This window comes from Pyrus communis, chromosome 9 (assembly GCF_963583255.1).
Source record: "Pyrus communis chromosome 9, drPyrComm1.1, whole genome shotgun sequence".
NCBI classification, from domain to species: domain Eukaryota; kingdom Viridiplantae; phylum Streptophyta; class Magnoliopsida; order Rosales; family Rosaceae; genus Pyrus; species Pyrus communis.
In genome coordinates this window covers 10788016-10806688 of record NC_084811.1, presented here as the reverse complement: position 1 = coordinate 10806688, position 18673 = coordinate 10788016, and the positions used below count along the sequence as shown (strand labels likewise).

Below are 18673 nucleotides of genomic sequence, written 5' to 3'. Positions count from 1 at the left end.
TTTTATTTTAATTAGATATATGTTAGGATTACATGTAGGTGAGGTTTTGAAAAGAAAAAAAAAAGTAAAATTTGGTTGTGTGAAATTACATGAAGCTCTTAAATTGTATGATGGGGTGGAAATGGCTGGCCTCACACGGTCACACCTGATAAAAGTCTATATCGTTCACTTGCAGACTTAGTTGGCATAGCCGAAAGAGAAGAGTTAAGCTGAAGAACACCGTCTTCAATTTCAAAAGAAGAAAGAAAAATGGAGGATAGGGTAAGTAAAAAGGGTAAGCTGATAGGAATAAGATGTCGCAATATTAGAAGCACAACTGAATATGCAGAATTGCAAGCTGTTAGGAATAAGAACAGAGATTTTTGTGTTGCAGAATATGAGGATTTCAACTTTTACTGCGATGTTTTGAATTTTGATGTGCTCAGCAGTGTTCATCATCTGCCACATCCAACCGCAGTCTCACCATTTTGGTTTTATTTTGGTCCTTCGACGCCAACACCACCAACAGCAACCGTCCCAAAGTAGCTGCAACCGAAAGTGCCGGCACCACCAACGTGAGAAGCACATAGAGGGGTTGAAGTTTGATTGCAATTTCTGACTGCGCCATCAAAATATAGAATCCGAACTCGAAAATTTTTCCAATGAAAATTGGAATGGAGTTGAAATTCTGAAACATTCAAAAAAATTTATAGTTATTTACTAAAATGAGGTACTTTGTAATCAGGACTTATTTTTAGCATGTTCAATGTTAGGTCTTTTAGAGGCATTTTATTCACGTATTTTTATGTAATTATACACATACAAATTAAATTATAATATATATTTTAAAAAAAAATTATACACTTATATTTAAAATAATGAACATATTAATATACTGCATACATTTATACATAAGTACTCCATCGAAGTTAAGAAATCGAAGTTAAGAAAAAATAATAAATTGCATATGCGAAAAAGTTTATAAATATCTAACAACTTGTAAAATATTTGGAGAACTCTGAATTACGTTTCGAAATTTTTGAGATAACTCTAATCTAAAAATTCTTAAAATTCCGGTTAGAACTGTATTTTTGGAATGGAAATTCGAACCATGTTTTCGATCTAATCCTTCCAAAGCATTCAATGATGAGAATATTCATTGAGAAATTGGTTGTTCTAACGACCACAACAACCGGGTGTTGAACTAACCAAGGCAGTCAACGTAGTGGAGATGGTGATGGTAAGGTGGTGGCGGCAATATGGTGGTGAAAGCAATGGTGTAGTCCATCAAACACCATAGCATCAGCTTAAAGATAAAATATTGTCGTAGATGGCAATTACCGTCGTGACTGAAAGCAATCATGTTTATGCACCTTCGTGCGAGTTCGATTCCCACTAATTTTCCTTCTCTATCAACTAACTATTTATCTCGCTATATCACTCTATAAAAAATGAAAGTAAAATATAATAAAATATGGTCCTAATAAATGAGGATGTTAGTTTGTATCGGTTTGCTTTTTGAACATCAATTAATACCCGCTAAAATTTACACTTCCTAAAACGCCTCTTCTCCTCCTTGTTCTTTTTGCTTTGACAAAAAAAATGTCTCGGAAAACCTTCAAAACCTTGAAGAAAGCCTTCCCCACGGATCCCGCTTCGATATCGAACCAAGAAACCGCCGAGAAGATTGCCAAAACCCTAATCAAATCAGGCCTTCAACCCCTCAAATCCACCTCACCATCTCTGCTATCCAATCTCAACCCCCACGTAACCAACCTTGTCCTCTCAAACCCACTCGTCCCACCCCATTCATGCTTGACCTTATTCAACTTCCTCCAAACAGATCCTTCCCATAAACCCAATCTTCAAGCCCATGCAATCCTCATTCGCAGGCTATATAATGCTAGAAGATTTGCCCAAATGAAGATTGTACTGAATGGTATCGTCACGAACGATAATCTTCGTTGCCCCGTTTCCAAAATTACATGTCTGATTGAGGACGAGCCTGACGGGATGAAATTTGTAGGGACATTGTGCGATATGCTTTTTCGGGTTTATGCAGATAACAAAATGTTCGAGGAGGCAATTGGGGTTTTTGAGTATGTGGGCAAGAATGGGTTGGAGATTGAAGAAAGGTCATGCTTTGTGCTCTTACTTGCGTTGAAGAAATGCGGTCGGGTGGATTTGTGTTTGAGGTTTTTCAATCAGATGGTCGAAAAGGGTGTTCGAATCACGGTGTATCCGTTGACGCTTGTGATGAATGAGCTTTGTAAGAGAGGAGAGGTTGAAAAGGCCAAGGCTTTGATGGGGGAAACGGCCGATAGAGGGACTAAACCTAATGTTTTTACATTCAACACGCTTTTGAAAGCGTACATTGAGAGGAAGGATTTTGAGGGTGTCAATGAGGTTTTGAGGTTGATGGAGAAAGATGGTGTGGGTTATAATGTGGCAACATGCACGCTTTTGATTAATTGGTTTGGTAGTTCTGAGAAGATCGAGGATGCGGAGAAGGTGTTTGAGGAAATGCGTGAGAGAGGGATACAACCCGATGTGTATGTTTATACTTCGATTATTAACTGGAATTGTAGGGCGGGAAATATGAAGAGGGCGCTGTTTCTGTTCGACGAATGTACTCAAAGGGGATTTGTACCGAATGATCATACTTACGGGGCATTGATTAATGGCGCGTGCAAGGCAGGGCAGTTGGAGATGGCAGACATCTTGGTGAATGAGATGCAAGGTAAGGGCATTGACGTAAACCAAGTTGTGTTTAATACGTTGATGGACGGGTACTGCAGAAGTGGGATGATGGATCAAGCTCTAAGGCTGCAGGATGTCATGGAAAGTAAAGGGTTTCAGCTTGATGTGTTTACTTACAGCACTATAGCTAGCGGGTTTTGTAAATTGAACAGAAACGAGGAGGCAAAGAGCTTGTTGTTCACAATGGCTGAGAGAGGTGTGGCTCCAAACGTAGTCTGTTTCACTACTCTGATTGACATATTCTGCAAGGAAGGAAACTTCGTCGAAGCAAACAGGGTATTTCAAGACATGGAAAGGAAGGGAGAGAGACCAAACACTGTAACATACAATACTCTAATTGATGGGTATATTAAGAAAGGAAAATGGAAGGAAGCTCATAAACTGAAGGAGGAAATGGAAGACAAGGGATTGATGCCAGATATGTATACGTATTCATCGCTTATAAACGGCAAATGCATTGATGGCAAGGTGGATGAGGCGCTGAAATTGTTTGACGAAATGTCTCGGAGAGACATACCCCATAATGTTGTGACATATACAGCAATGATTTCAGGTTTGTCGAAGGATGGGAGAACAGAGGAAGCTTTTAAATTGTATGATGCGATGAAAAATGCAGGCCTCACGCCTGATGACAGAGTATATCATTCACTTGTAGGCAGCCTTCATACAGCCAACCCATAGCTCTACGACGAAACTATATTATTTTCTTCGTTAGACAATGGGAAATGGATCAATTACTTGAATTTGAAAGAATGGTTTTGAAGTCAATACGCCAATTTGTATAAGCTGATTTCCGTCGAAACGAGATGATGAAAAATAACAGCCACCCCTCAATGAGGAGTGCTAGCTTTTCAATAAAAGAAGTGAGAAATATACAATTAAGTTACAGTAAAGAGTTTCACCTCTTCTCCAGAAGAAAACCGAGAGTCAATATTACAACTTTGAAGCATTGAAACCTAGCCCATGCTAGCGCTAGGTTTTGATCCTCGAGCCTAAGTTGTTCAGTCGGATGTTCTTCATATTCCAAGCCACAGCTTGCTGTACATTCACCTCCAAAAGCCTGGACCTCAACAGCTGAACTCCAGATTTCCTTAAAAGATATCAGGAATCTGAACTGGCGGAGTAGATACCATAGCCAGGTGCTGCATTTCTAAACAAGTAAGGGACCATAAGCCCCGAGGCCTTGGCTACCAAGGGATTGCTTGAGCTTCAAGAATGCTCGGCTCTCCAGCTGCCGCACCCGCTCCTTGGACAACCCAAACATGTTGCCAATCTCTGAAAGTGATCTCTGCTTGCCATCTTCAATGCCAAATCTTAGCCTGATTATCTGTCTCTCTCTTAAGTTGAGGATGCCTAGAAGGTGGCGCACATGTTGCCTCATAAGCTGCTTTTCTACACTCACATGTGGGATCTCAGTCCCAGTGTCAGCAGTTATCTCCTGCAATTATGCAAGAAAAGATATCTGGTTCTTAAACCATTGGAGGAAGCCCAACAAATTGCATCATATTCAAATTTTGACTTGCCTACAGCAATATCATTGAGACAAATTTGAGAAGCAAATCGAGAAAACGAGAATCGTTACCTGGAAAGTGGTGTCTTGGTCTGCCCAGACAGGTTGTTGCATTGAAAGTGGCATTCTTGTGGAATATAGCAACTTCTGTAACTTTTCAACTGTAATTCCAACCCGTCTCGCTAGTTCTTCTTTGTTTGGATTGTGATTTCCTTCCTGAATACATGATTTCTTTGCCTCTAATACTTTGCCCAAGAGGGTGTACACATTTTCCTGTGAATAAATTATCAGTTATCTGTCATGCTCAGTAAAGTTCATTTTGTTTGGACATGCTATGAAATAGTTAACTTTTGGGTACAGATTTTGATGGCAACAAAACTTTTCTTTATCAGCATTTAATCAATTCAAACATTTTCCTTTTATTCCAAAATCCCGTTTCAGAAATTTTCCGAACAGGGTAGCAGTTGACATAAAGTATACTTTGAAGAACAATCTCATTGAAAAGTAGAGATAGGAGACATGGTTTCATTACCGGCAAGCGGATGGTCCTGGAATGTTGAAATATGGCCTTCCTAACTGTTTGCCTTATCCACCAGTATGCATAAGTAGCAAATCGGCAACCAGCTTGAGGTTTAAACTTCTCAACACTCTTCATAAGGCCCATACTTCCCTCCTACAAAAGTATTGCAGAAAAATAGAGCCTTCATTAGTTGTACTTCAAAATCTATGCAACAATTGCATCGGGCCTTATGTAAGAATCTTAATACTGCTCTTTTTGGTTCAATTAAGTTTGTGAAAATAATTAATCGTATAATCTCCAGTACCAACCAAACCAAACAAATGATACAAGTTTTCATAGCCTTTCCTATGTTGTCAGCAATCAGATAGAGCATCCGCTTAGTATTTGTCATACTGGAAATTGCTGACATTCATTAGGATGATCGTAAAGGATACCAACATGTACAATAGTTGTTTTGTACAGACTACAGATGCACAAATTTAAAATTTAAATCTGGCATGTAGGACTTGCCAATGCAATTTGATGATATAAGACGATGCTTTTACTGCATTCAAGCAAAAACAAAAAAGTTTTGCACAGAGGACAAGTCATTCAGTAAGAAAACATGTTCCAATGAAGTTACCTGCATTAAGTCCTGAAGGCCAAGGCCTCGCCCTTGATATTGTTTAGCAATGTGAACCACCATACGTAAGTTAGCATAAATCAGCTTTTCACGGCTGTTGGTGCCAGAGCGAAGCTGTGATTTCAAGATCTGACAACTAATTCCAACAGCTTCGGCCCATTCAACCAAAGTTGGTTCACGACCAAACTGTGATTGAAGTCTATTCTTCACTTCTTCTAACTTAAATAAATCCTGTTACACAATTCGTCACATCAATGCAGATAAGACCCCTCAAAAACAGTAATTCCGATATTAGAACTTCGCAGACGGAAATGACTTTAGATACACACCTGAACTCGGGCAATCAGTTCAGCCTCTTCCTCGGCAGTCAAAAGTTGTTTTGTTTCAGGACCCCACAAGAACAACCGCAGGGGATCATTTTGATTAAATCCTTCGTTTATCTTTCTCCGCACATCTGAACTTGGAGGACTGTTAGTCTCATGAATTAGAACTTTTGATTTAGAGACCCTCTTTTTCTTAAGTCGCTTTCGCCGTCTCTCTAGAAGTCGGGTTGACCTTACAGTTTTCTCATCCTCAACCAGCCAGTTGTCCAAACTACACAAAACTTTTGGCTTCAGTCGCAAAGCAAATTGATATGGTAATAAAAATCAAACAAGTAATACGAAACTGACCCTATAGAAAGGGAGTCATCAAAATCATCTCCCATTGATTTGAAGCCATCAGCAAATGAGACTGCTTCTTTTGAGGCTGACAAAGCTTTCTTAGCCAGTGCAACTGCGTCAGAGGGCTTGATGTCCATATGCTTACTGGAAGCAGTGGTAAGAGGCTCCACAGTTAAAGGTGCGGACAACTTTACCCCTGTTTGTAAAGATGAAAATCTGCAAAGTAGAGACAACAAGGATGCAATTTGGTTGTAAAATGCAATCACCCAAGAAAAAATGACGCAAGTAAAAGGGAAAGAAAAAAAAGCGGAGTTTTATTCATCTTACACATCCAAAAGACCAGAGCGGTTAAGCAATTGGTGCTCGGAGTCCTTCACCAACTGGTAGAAACCATCAATGTCTAAATCTTCATTGAGAGAGGCCTTAGTCTCTATCTGCATCCTATCTAACGTAGCCTTTTTTATGAACACAGGAAACGGTAATTAATTAGGAGTTTCCCACGAGACAGAGATAGAATATGAGTCCAGTTTCTAAGAAGTAATCCCAAGTATGCCTACGAATGGTAAATGTGTAAGCATGAATCCTCACATAAACTTGAATTATATTTTAGCAAGAAAGGTAGTATCATCAATAAGCATAATTTCAAACAACGGAAAACAGACGTTTAAGAAGTTTTCCACCATTGAGGATTACACAAGTAAGATGCAGTATAATTCTAAAGCAAATGTCTGATCTAAGTAACGTGCATTTCATATTTACAGCAGAAGTCTAACCTGAGATGTTTTCTCTTCTTTCAGCGCATGCAATAGAGGCTTGAACTCATCGCGCTGCTCTTGTAGAAGAACCGAAGTTGGAAAGTGTCGAGCTACAAATGTAATCGGCACAGAAGGAACTGCAGCAGTTGCTTGCTCGTGAAGCATCAACACTGCAAAATACAAGTGCCAGACAAGCCTGATGTTAACCAACAATGCACAAAATGGGGCTAAAATATTCCTTACTCAAATATCCTTTTAGATAATCACTATTAGAACAATCTGCACCTCTTCAGTAGCTCTTGTAGTAGCAGATTGTCTAAAGACTAATTTAAGTAACTTAAGGCCCGTTTAATAACCGTTTCATTTTTACACTTTAGTTTTCATTTTTGTGTTATAGATGGAGAAAAAGTATTGATAGAAAGGGGGCATGAAGAAGGGTAAAGGAAGCATGGTGGAACAAACGTGTATGGATTGACACACAAAATGAAAACTAAAAAAAAAAACTGAAAACAATTTTGAAGTTTTCTTTTTTCGCATTCAAGTTTTCGTTTTCATATAATCTCCTCCATTTCTCCCTCCTCCCTCCTCCATTCATCCTTCTACATTCCTCATTTCTCTCGTATACTTTCCCTCTATCCGTCTAGCACAAAAAACTAAAACTAAAACTAAAACCCAAAAACGAAATGGTCATCAAACGGGCCCTATCATCTCAAGACATTATCATCTAATCTCTGATTCTAGAACCTATTCTCCTATAAAAACATCCAGGAAAAACACACATCTGTTCACACTTTTCGAAATCAAAGCCTCAGAGCACAATTCAACACACCTATGCATGCAAGAGAGCAAAAATAATCTTTCCCAGAAATGCTCCAACAAAAAAAAGTCCAAAAACATCCTCTACTTCCAAATGTAGCTGTGGCATCAATATTTTTCAAGTTGAAAGGACTAAAATCAAACAAAACAACCAAATATCCAAAACACACAATCTCAACATACCCAATTGCCGTTTCAGGCTTTAACACAAAAACCAATACTTCCCAACTCAAAATTATGTCCCAGTTGCTGAATTCCAAGAACTATAAGCATACCCAATTTCCCAGTAAATTCCCAGAAAGCAAACAGATAAATTCACGTGTAAGAAACACGAAAGTTACGAACTTTTTTACCTGAGGTGGAGGAAGAAGAGGAAGAAGAAGGAGAAGAAGGAAGAGGATGCCTGAGGTGGGTTGTGGAAGGAAAGGCCGAGGAAGAAGAGAGAAAATGCCTCCCAACCTCCATTGAAATTGGAACAACAAAAAATAGTTAAAATTATACTCCTGGGTAGTGGCACATTCAGGTGAAGATGGTGTGTATTCTTCTGGGTTGCTGGAGTGCAGCTACGTCTATGTGCGCGTAGCTTCTTCGAGCTTGCATTGGTTTTGTGTGTGTGTGTCTGCAGATAATGTTGCAGGAGAAGCTCAGCTCTTTCATCTCTCAGACTATTTCACACCTCAAAATTATCTTCTCGATTTTTTTGCAAATGGATCAGGTTGGGCTTTATTTTACTTCTACTCAACATAAGGCCTTGTTCAATTTTAAATCATTTAGGGCTTGACCCAGAATGTTTGACGGACCTCAGCCCAAATTTGCCCTTTATTTTTTTCTTTATTTGGTCGATATTTTATCTGAGTCGGAATTTGCTCACCACCCTTTTTACGTGTTGAGCGTTACCACCTTTCTTAGAGCGTGCGATGTGTTAGCTTTTATATTAAAGTGGATAAAATATAGATTTTATTAAATTAGATGTTAGATTAGAAAGCTAATAGGATTCGAATTCACGCTGTGGTGCAAAAGCAACATTCCTCTCTATCACCATGGGAAAGAACCACTTGCACCCAAATCCTTATTCGATCGGGAGATTTTACGCACACTCCACGTCATGGAACCCTTATTGGGTATGACAATAATAAAGCCCATTTCAGCCAAGCCCGAGTTTAATAGAGTGAAATTTAAAATTGATCCAAGTGAACCAATTCGCTAATTAGAGCGCAAGAGGAGGTGGAAAACACCATTTTGCGACCAACGTGACCGCTGAGGGGATTAAGATCCAAGGAGACATTTCCGACATTTTATCTTAAAATCTGACAATGGTCAAAGTGGCGCCAAACAAGTGACAAAAGTAGAGGAGAAAGCAAAATCATGAAACGGTGGCTCTAAGCGCTTGACATGACACAAAAGTGGGCCCTGGCCCCTTGCATTGGAGACTCGTTTTTAGCGTGCCTGACGAGTATATACATCATGTTATTATACAATTAGAGCAATATTTAAAAAAAAATAAAGAGTTTTAACGAAAAGCTCACGATACTGTTCACTTTAAAGAAAAACCACATTTTTACACTAAAAAATCAATCTTGGTACTATTCACTTTACCTTTTATTTTGTCTTTATCATTAAAATTCAAAGTTTTCAAGCTCTTTTCATTAGTTTTCCTAAAAAAAAATATATGACGTCTTGTATCGTGTTCCAAACTTAATGAAAAATGAATTGTTATTGGCATTTCAAAAATCTCATTTTACACTCTAAACTTTCTATATTTGGAAAGAAAAATACATTTGTAAGGAGTAGAATGAAATTTTTGAAATGTCAATAACACTTCCCAATGAAAAAGCATTGCATCAACAGCTTTTTTTGTTTCCATTTTTTAATATCAACCAAAAATTACAAAAAAGAAGTAAAATTAAATTGGCACTTGAAATGTGGGGGATAAATTAAATTGGAATTTGAAAAGTTTAGCAAAGAAATAAAAAGAAAATTGGGTAAAGTACAAAAAACTACCTCAACTATTGCTGTCACGACACTTTCATACCTCATTTTTAAAATTAACAATGTCATACCTCATCTTACGAATTTGTGCCAATGTTATACCTTCCGTTAGCCTGCCGTTAATTTGCCAGTAAAATTCTGACGTGGCTTGATCCAAACCTCACTTTCTATTAAAAAATTAAAAAACTAAAAAAAAAAAAATCATTTAATATTTTTAAATATTAAAATAATAAAGAAAATTTAAAAAACAAAAATCAAAACCTTTCATCGCCCAATTCACATCCCTATTCCCAAAAAGCTCCCCACTCGAGTCCGTCCTCACTGCCACCGGAAAATCCGAACACGTCCCATACGCTGCCGAAGCCCTAACCGAGCAGCACCTCTGGGTCCCACTCCGCTCACTACTCCTCCCGGAAACCGACCTCGACCCACGACGCCGCCGCTTCTTCGCGATGAACTGGAAGCTCCCATTCCTAATATGGTGTCCGCCAGAGATCGTCCTGTCGTCGTTGACCAAGGTAAGCCGGGACATGTCGATGGCATCGATAGAAAAAGAAGTCGTTGGAGGCCATTGGATTTGCGATCGGCAGAGTCTAGGGTTTTGGAGGTGGGCGTGAAGGTCTGCTGCTGCAGCTGGAAAGGTCTCCAGCCATAGAGCTGGAACGCGCAGGAATCGACGGAGTGCCGTGAATCCAGGGATTTGTGCGACAACCCCAGCATAATCTTCAACCAAAAAAAAAAAAAAAAATTTGAAAACCCATCAACCCCCAACCCCCTGAAAAAATGTTTTTTTTTTTTTTCTTCTTCTTTTGTTTTCTGGATTGTAGCAGGTAGATGGGGGAGAGAGGGAGGGAGGGAGGGAGGGGGAAATGGACGAAAGGTTTGGTTTGGTTTTGTTTTTGTTTTTTTTTTTTTTAACTTTTCTTTATTATTTTAATATTTAAAAAAATATTAAATGATTTTTTTTTAGTTTTTAATAATATTTTACTAATTTTTTTTAATAGAAAATGGGTTCTAAATCAAGTCACGTCAGCATTTAACTGATAAATTAACGGCAGGCTAACGAAAGGTATAACATTAGCATAAATTTGTAAGATGTAGTATGACATTATCAAAAATGAGGTATGAAAATGTCATGATACCAATAATTAAGATAGTTTTTTATACTTTATTTAAGAAAATTTGGAATTTGAAAAGATGGGAAAAAGACCAGTTATTGAACGCTGCCCAGCGCGTGTTTTCGCTTTTCTGAAAAAGATAGCATGCAACTCATACCTCCTCTGACACACTCCTGCGGAAAAGAAGGGCTGGGACCCACCCTCGCTTTCCCTTTCCCCACGTATCTCAAATTTCTCCCCACCCACAATATAAAGGGGACCCCCACTCCTTGTGTGGGGTCAATCGAATCCCCTCAACTTCTCAAAACCCTAATTTAACACTCTCTACTCCAAACCCTAAAACCACCATCGCCACCGCCATGGCCTCCGATATGGCCCTCCAGCCACTCCACAAACTCGAAGACCGAAAGCCCACCGTCTTGCCCACCGCCGGTCTTACTTCCGCCACCATCCAAACGGCGCCGTCGCTCCAGCACTCCCAACTATCCGACCTCCAACTCCAGGCGCAGCCCAAGCCCCAGAAACAGGTCAGCCGGCGGAACACTAGGGACCGCCATACAAAAGTCAATGGACGGGGCCGCCGCGTCCGGATGCCGGCCATGTGCGCCGCCCGCATCTTCCAGCTGACCCGGGAGCTCGGACACCGCTCCGACGGCGAGACCATCGAGTGGCTCCTCCGCCACGCCGAGCCCTCGATCATCGCCGCCACCGGCTCCGGCACACTCCCGGCGGAGCCGATCTCGACCACCTCCCCGTCCGTATCGTCACAAATGCCGTCCGTCACTTGCCGTGTTCAGCCGCTCAAGTCGCTCAGAAGCTCCGGACAGTTCTTGTACCCGGCGGCGGCCCAGGCTCATCAGGCGATGCAGCTGCAGCTGGACTTGTGCCAGCCGATGGGGGTGGACTATAATGCGGGATACCGGCACATGCCGTTCACGTCGCTGCTGCTGCAGACGGGGGAGAGTGAGGTGGAGGAGGGGCAGGCGGAGGAGGAGGTTGTGGGAGTTGGAATTGGGGATGATGAGTAGACAAGGACAATGTGGGTGTGCTGAGTAGGTGCGGTGGGTGTGTATATCAAAAGCAGAGGGTGCAGGAAACAGTGGGGGGCGGTAGCAGCCATGTGTAACGGAGGTGGTGGGGGGAGACAGTTTAGTCAACATGGGGATGGGGGGTGTGTTTTGGTGTAGAGGGGGAGTTGTGTTAGTGGTTTTTGTGGTTTAGATGAGCCTTTTTCTTTGGTGATTTAATTACGTTGTAGTTATGTGGTAAATTAGTAATTAAGTAGTGATGAGGGTGGAAATTTAAGTTGTATATGTTCAACTAAAATGGAATAAAATAAGGATGTCATTTGGATTAAACATTAAGTACTGCCACACTTACCATCTATTCGTATCAACCATCTATTCGTATCAACCGTCAGCGTGCGTGAGTTCCATCTCTTCTCTATCTATTAGAGAAATAGTGCACATATATTGAATGAGAGGAGGAGAGGGAACCATGGACCCACCCTCCAATGTCCAACTCAATCGATTTATTCTTATAAATTTAGTCCAATAAAACGGAGAGGGAGGACAAGAGGATAGACTGAGAGTGCGATTCCCTCCAATCCAAGGTAACAAAGAGAATCGATGACTTTGACAAAGCAACGATCCTGCTGTCATCTTCAACCTCAAGTTTGGATATCACTATCGAAGTTCTATTCTGGACCCTATTACTCTAAAGAAATTGTAACCACCCGTCCTTCGATCAATCATTTCAACGATGAAACGTGAAGCATTTGACGGCCGTCGAAGCAAAAACAGACAACCTATGGTCCCTATTCTTCTTCTGCTGCTGCTATTACTCGCGGAAATGTATAAATACTTGACTACGATCAACAAGCAAACATACAACTGAAACCTGAATTGTTGCCCGACTGCCGCTGAAACCAGAAACAAATTGAACATGTATCTTTTGAGCTCTCTTTCTAACTAATAATCTGCACCACTCTCTCTCTCTCTCTCTCTCTCTCTCTCTCTACTCAAATGAGTAAGTTCAATGACCAAGCAAAAACTTTAACACCCTGCATCCAATCGTATATTCACCAATGCGCAAGATGCAAGTAAATGATTACCCACGAAACAAATGATGTAAACAATGGCCGAGCTTTCCAATTCAGTTGGAAACTCACCGGTTGCATATTTGTCGTGTTGACGCAGATACTCACCAGAGATTTTCCAATTCAGTTGGAACTTGGAACCCACCGTCTGCATATTTGTCATATCCGCTCAAATATACGCGCTTGCACAACGACGTGGATAAAACCGCTGGTAAGAACTAGACAAATACATTTCTCGCATTAAATCCACGTTCAAACAGAGAAACTAAGAGGCTGAACAGTTGTAAGAAGATAAGATTATGAATAAGCAGATTCTCACAAAGACTCACAAAGATTCAACAGACTAATTTATATCTGTTTCCTGACAATGTATAAAGGGATTCATTATTGTATTGTAACTGGTATATTCGAAAATACTGTACGGTACCAGCATGCGACTACAAAAATAACACATGCAAGCAACCATAATAATAGTAAATTTATAAAAGGAAAGAAACTGAAAAAAGAAACTCGCTCTTACGATGAGAGAATCCAGCCTGGACGGGACATTGGAAGAGCAAAAATATGAACATGTGAGGTTCTGAACCAGGGATCTACATGGTTTAAACAAAAGCAGTAGCGAGGGAGAAATGTGCCTAATGCCATCCAAACATTCCTAATGCTTATTCCCAAATATCCGCCATTTTTTCTTTTTTCTGTTCTCATATGAGGGTGTGCCTGAAATAAAACCAAGACCGTAAGTCATGCATTAATTTTAGAGAGAGATGTAAAACCCAAGGCATGTATGCAGGCACTAACGTCAGACAACTAAAGAGTCTCTTTGAAAAATCAACTTTGAAAGTTTTCAGATCAAAATAACAAGATATTATGGTAGTGTGTCGTGACTTCTCATTCCCCGTCTCACAGTTGGTATTATACACACAGATCCGAAAAGAAAAAAAGGACTGAGTTAATGATCATTCAAAGACTGTTAGGTTTTATACAATATTATTGCTTGAAACGGTTGAGTTCAGCTGTACAAATTATCCAGAGGCCAGGTTTCATTTTACTCCAATCTACTTTGTACTCTACAAAGGTGCATAAAGAAAAATAAAAAAGGTTACCTCCTTGAGGATAAATTGAGTTGTAATGCACCTCCGCCCAAAAACTCAAATAAATAACTGCAAAAGACATAATAGCATCTGTAAAGCTTAATGGAGGACAAAAGGACAGTAACATGTGGAATATAGAAATTTCAGCATACGTTAAATTTTAAAAATTCCCATTATCTATGCCCACAACGAAAACTAAGAGATCAACAAGCTTACCTTGTTTTGAAGTTTGAATATTAGGAAGAATCTCTATGCAACAGTTATCCTTAAACGACGTCAAGACAAATATTTTCACTTTGTACTGCAACAAATTATTCACACAAGTATCAGTTTTTTTTTTTCTTCTTTTTTTAGTACACAAGTTTCAGTTACCATATCAATTACTGTTCAAAAGTTGGAAAAATCATATGTGCACACTTCATTGTAAAAGATCTTTCGTACCGAATCAGCAGCCGCCTGTAATGAGACATGGTCACCCCACTCACCATCCCTGGTTTCATTAAGATTGATAGGTATTAGTTAAGGCAAAAATCAGTTGACAGGAAAACAAGAAAAATTATGAGTTCAAGTCATACTTGGACATCTTCTCCAAATAGTCATCATAAGCCATGGGAACATATCCCTCGTATATCTCCGGATGAGACCTAAGCTGATAACAGTAAACCATCAGAAGGATAAACCAGAATCAATGGAAGATAGTTGATAATACACAAAACTTAAGGGCGATAAAGTTCGGTATAACAAATAGGTATTTCCAGGAGAGCAAACCTGATTTACAACTTGCTTTCTCACATACTCGTGGTTGTCAGGTGTATGATACAACTGGTCTGATAAAGCATGGAACTGCAAAAATAAAGCAAAGCATGAGATTAACATGTCTAATTTGAAGTATTCTAATATCAATATCCAGTCCTAAACAACAGAAACAGACATAGCTACGAAAGGACTAACCTGGCAGTTGCCATCTCCTGCCACCTTGTGTTCGATGAAGCCATATAATTGAAGCCTATATGAAAAAGGCAAGAAATACTTTTATGAACCCAAATCCAATATCAGACCATAAGTCAAAGAAAACACATAAAAATGGATTCTGCTAGTTAGGCAAATTATTGAATTACATACTAGTGCTACTTCACTCCTAGAAAGGAAAGGGGCAGAACGTACCTGTCAACTAGCCTTTGATGATCTGAAGTCGCTTCATCAATTGAAGGAATTTCTCCATTGATTCTAGGAATGTGCTAGACCATATAAAGGGAACAAAGTTAATACCTGACATTTGCACATCATGCCATGTGTAGCAATCCAAATCCAAACACACTAGTCATGAATGTGAAAACTGTGGAATTTAATTTCCAATCTATGTTCCCAACTCTACTATTACCTAATTTTTATTGTACAATGTGACAACTCCAATAAACTGTTACTAACAAAAACATGAAGAAACATTTGAAGTTACAACATGGTGAAAACACTGAACAAAGACTGAAAGGAACTCTGAACGACATAAACTTACAGGAACAGGATTCCAGCCCCAGCCTACTTCACCATCAAGTGCACATCCATAAGTTAGCTCCAAATGATCATCAGGGCTAGAACATGAGCTGGAAGGCGCCACAGTATCAGCTTCTTCCTGGCCATAACCATGGTCTGCATGGTGCAAAAAAATGCATATCAAGATAATTTAATGATCTAGGTTAATTTAACATGTATAAAAAGAAGGTGCAAGCAGCAATTTTCCAGATACCTGAGTAATAATCTCTTGTAGATTGACCATGCCACTCATTTGCAAGAAATGAAGCTTGTGATTGCGCTTCTCCTGCATGGGAGTATTCAGAGGCTTCTGTTACAGATAGTCGCGAAAATTCTTCTTGAAGAGTATGTGCAATGATCTCATCATTTTCTACATTGTTTGATTCTGTATCATAATGACTTCTGATATACTCTTCATGGTAGATATCATTGGCATCGCGTTGTATCATGTCACCACAGTAGTATGAAGAACTATAAACTGGCTCCCCACCAAAAAGACGAATACCCCACTGAACAATATCTGGATCGTACTCATGGGAAGTCATCTCCTTAAAAATGCATATGTGGAATTAGAATGCTCAATCTGCTTCCAGGAGCAATGATGGAATCCCTCAGAAGATCAGGAATTTGAGCAATATCTGCCAAAAAGCTATAAATAATGTTAAAAAAAAACCTTCAAAAGCTCTGACATGCTTTAACCATAACTATAATTTGCATGCGAATTTCAGCTGCACAAATCGAAACTAAATCACAGTATGAAATAATTTTCTTAAATAAAGTATAGTGCTCCCAATTGCAAGGGAAAGCTAAGGGTTTTTAATCTAAACCCTTAATATAATAACGCAGTTGACTTTTTTACAGGACACTGGCGAAATATATAGTAGACCTACAATTGATTATACATCTAAACATAGAACAGATTAGAATAAGCACATTTGCGAAAATGATGTCTGCCCCAAGTAATCATAATTTAAGACTTCACTAAGGTCAAGTAAGTTTATTGTTAACTTCTATTAAAATTGTAATGATATCAGAAAGGGTTCAACCCACCATCAATAAACCAGGAAAAAAAGATAATTGCTGATCTAGAAAGACCGCCTGCAGACTTTGATTATCCTTACAACATTATAAATTGACAGAAAACCCTGTTAACCTAACAACGCGTGCTTATGCACTCTCAGCGTGTCTAAATAAAATATCACAAAGAAAGATAACGACCTAAACCAGCCCACCTGCTTTTGCAATTTTAAACTAGATGCCTGGACAATAAACACATAAGAAAAAGGGTCAACGATAATGCGGAGATCTAAAAATTCTTAACGGTTAATCCTTTTTCCTTACATGCTCAGGGAAAACGAATCCAAGAAATTAAGTAAACTTTAACACAAAGAAATTAGTCTTTACTTAAACATATCAAAACTTCATATAACATGTATACCAAAACTAATGAATCAATTGTGCAAACAAAACAATTTAATTACAAAATCTACCCAAAACAAACTGCAATTACTCTCCACAACATTCGTATTACTACATACTCAATCTCAATCTCTGAATTTTCTTAATGAATCGATTTGATTCCATTTTATTTGAAGACTACACCTCTATCTATTTATTTTCTTTCCACAATTTGAACACAAACTATTCACCCCATAACAACACGACTTGCAATCTGAACAAGACACCTGCTATGCAGCAACGCAGACGTGGGTTAGATCAATTCACTCCGAAGTTCGAATCCCCATCGATTAAAGTAGTTTAGAATATCGTCTTGCCGAAAGAAAAACAACACAACTGCTACATGGATATCCATGATCAAAACCATAACCTACGAGCAATCAAACAGAACCCAGAAAGCTTAAGCTTTTGCAATAACATCTAAATCAGCAGTAAAATCTCAACAATAATCCAAACAAAAACAAACCCAAATTTCTTCATCAATCAATAAAACAACCCAACAAAGCAAACAGAGTTAAAACTGTAAAAATCAAAAGATTAAGAACTCACCCAATCAGTTCCTGCTCAGGGCCAATAAGAAAAGCAAAAGCCTTGAAAGCTGTCGTTTTCGCAAGAGGAAAGCTTAGGGTGGAAGTTATAGAGAGAGAAAGAGAGAGAGAGGAGAGAGAGTTGGGAGCAATGCACTCTGTGTGTATTAATAGGACGATACGTATTGCATTGGATGACGACGAAGCACTGAGAAAATCGACCAGAAAATGGAAAAAAATAGGGGTGCAATTTCACCCCAGCGACGTTACAGTTCGAGCAAGTTGTCCTCGTACGGACCGAATGGATGGTTGAGATTTACTTGATAGGGAGTTAGGTAGTGGTCATTTACTCGGTAATTCCTTGAACGGCTTCTTATTCCATATTTGCATTCCCGTCCAATTAATTGACTACATTATGATTTGGGTAATTAAGGAGAATAAATTTGTAAACAAAATTTTACCGCTTGTTTGGTATTTGATTCAAAATTTTTTTATCATTTCTTAAATATTTCTTAAAAACAATTTTCTTTAAGATTCAAAATTTTATTTGTTATGAGATTTAAAAATTTTGTTACTTAAGCGTTGATAAACGTACTCATTTCTATTGGTGACACATCACTTAGTTTGTAAATTTTGTCTCTAAATTTAGTCCCTCTAGTAGTTTGCAAATTCGATTTTATCTTGCAGATTCTTAGTCTGCAAACTTTTGTCTCTAAATTTTGTCAAAATTAAACTCGATTTTATTCCTTTTAGTAGTTTAATCCTATTTTATAATTTTTTTAATACAAACGATATTATTATTTTAAGTTACATTAAAAAATAAAATATAAAATATAAACTCGAAACACAATGAATCGAAAAAGAAACCCGAATATCAAAGCAATCCACCACTATCGTAATCTTACTTCGTAATTTACTTTTGCAGCTTAATAATCTATCCAAGCTGTATAATTTCATCAAAATTTCATTCTACCTAATGGGCAAGTGAGAGGTACGTGTGGACGCGGAATCTTGGATGTGTAAAAGCTAATCCTATTTAAAAAATAATAATAATAAATAAAATAAAAATAAAAAAATTGATAGCATTAAGCGAATGTAATGGAATTATAACAATTGGTAAATTAGTTATCGATTTTTATACTATGTCCAAAGTACGGTATACACCAAAATTATAAAAGGAGAGAGTGTGGACTTAGCCTTACAATAAGATAACAATAATGTGATTTAAATTCGTTTTA

At 38.6% G+C, this 18673-nt stretch overlaps 4 protein-coding genes across 8 annotated transcripts; 2 read left to right on the top strand and 2 right to left on the bottom strand.

The window, feature by feature from the left end:
- Window positions 1-1530: 1530 nt before the first annotated feature.
- LOC137746315 (pentatricopeptide repeat-containing protein At2g32630-like) lies at window positions 1531-3432 on the top strand. Its single transcript, XM_068486394.1, has one exon. The coding sequence runs from the start codon at window positions 1582-1584 to the stop codon at window positions 3418-3420; it is 1839 nt and encodes a 612-aa protein (XP_068342495.1). The 5' UTR covers window positions 1531-1581; the 3' UTR covers window positions 3421-3432.
- A 119-nt stretch (window positions 3433-3551) lies between these two features.
- LOC137746316 (RNA polymerase sigma factor sigF, chloroplastic) lies at window positions 3552-13489 on the bottom strand. 2 transcript variants are annotated; one of them, XM_068486396.1, is made up of 10 exons: window positions 13350-13489; window positions 12938-13047; window positions 6827-6978; window positions 6381-6508; window positions 6063-6269; window positions 5721-5985; window positions 5392-5622; window positions 4782-4922; window positions 4322-4522; window positions 3552-4177 (listed from the first exon to the last, which is right to left on the bottom strand). In XM_068486396.1, exons 2-10 carry the CDS (start codon window positions 12990-12992, stop codon window positions 3890-3892), a joined length of 1668 nt encoding a protein of 555 aa, XP_068342497.1. In that variant the 5' UTR covers window positions 12993-13047; window positions 13350-13489; the 3' UTR covers window positions 3552-3889. The 2 variants fall into 2 exon arrangements, with proteins under 2 accessions (XP_068342497.1, XP_068342496.1); XM_068486395.1 differs by lacking the exons at window positions 12938-13047; window positions 13350-13489 and adding an exon at window positions 7978-8290.
- LOC137746319 (transcription factor TCP11) lies at window positions 10819-13047 on the top strand. The gene has a single exon (XM_068486401.1). The coding sequence runs from the start codon at window positions 11091-11093 to the stop codon at window positions 11757-11759; it is 669 nt and encodes a 222-aa protein (XP_068342502.1). The 5' UTR covers window positions 10819-11090; the 3' UTR covers window positions 11760-13047.
- On the bottom strand, window positions 13164-17620 carry LOC137746317 (OVARIAN TUMOR DOMAIN-containing deubiquitinating enzyme 12). 4 transcript variants are annotated; one of them, XM_068486398.1, is made up of 12 exons: window positions 17458-17620; window positions 17136-17278; window positions 15665-16099; window positions 15434-15567; window positions 15085-15158; window positions 14872-14926; window positions 14689-14763; window positions 14496-14569; window positions 14362-14410; window positions 14137-14221; window positions 13933-13989; window positions 13164-13546 (listed from the first exon to the last, which is right to left on the bottom strand). In XM_068486398.1, exons 3-12 carry the CDS (start codon window positions 15993-15995, stop codon window positions 13485-13487), a joined length of 996 nt encoding a protein of 331 aa, XP_068342499.1. In that variant the 5' UTR covers window positions 15996-16099; window positions 17136-17278; window positions 17458-17620; the 3' UTR covers window positions 13164-13484. The 4 variants fall into 4 exon arrangements, with proteins under 4 accessions (XP_068342499.1, XP_068342500.1, XP_068342498.1 ...); XM_068486399.1 differs by having other exon boundaries at window positions 15665-16088; XM_068486397.1 differs by lacking the exon at window positions 17136-17278.
- Between the last annotated feature and the right edge of the window lie 1053 nt (window positions 17621-18673).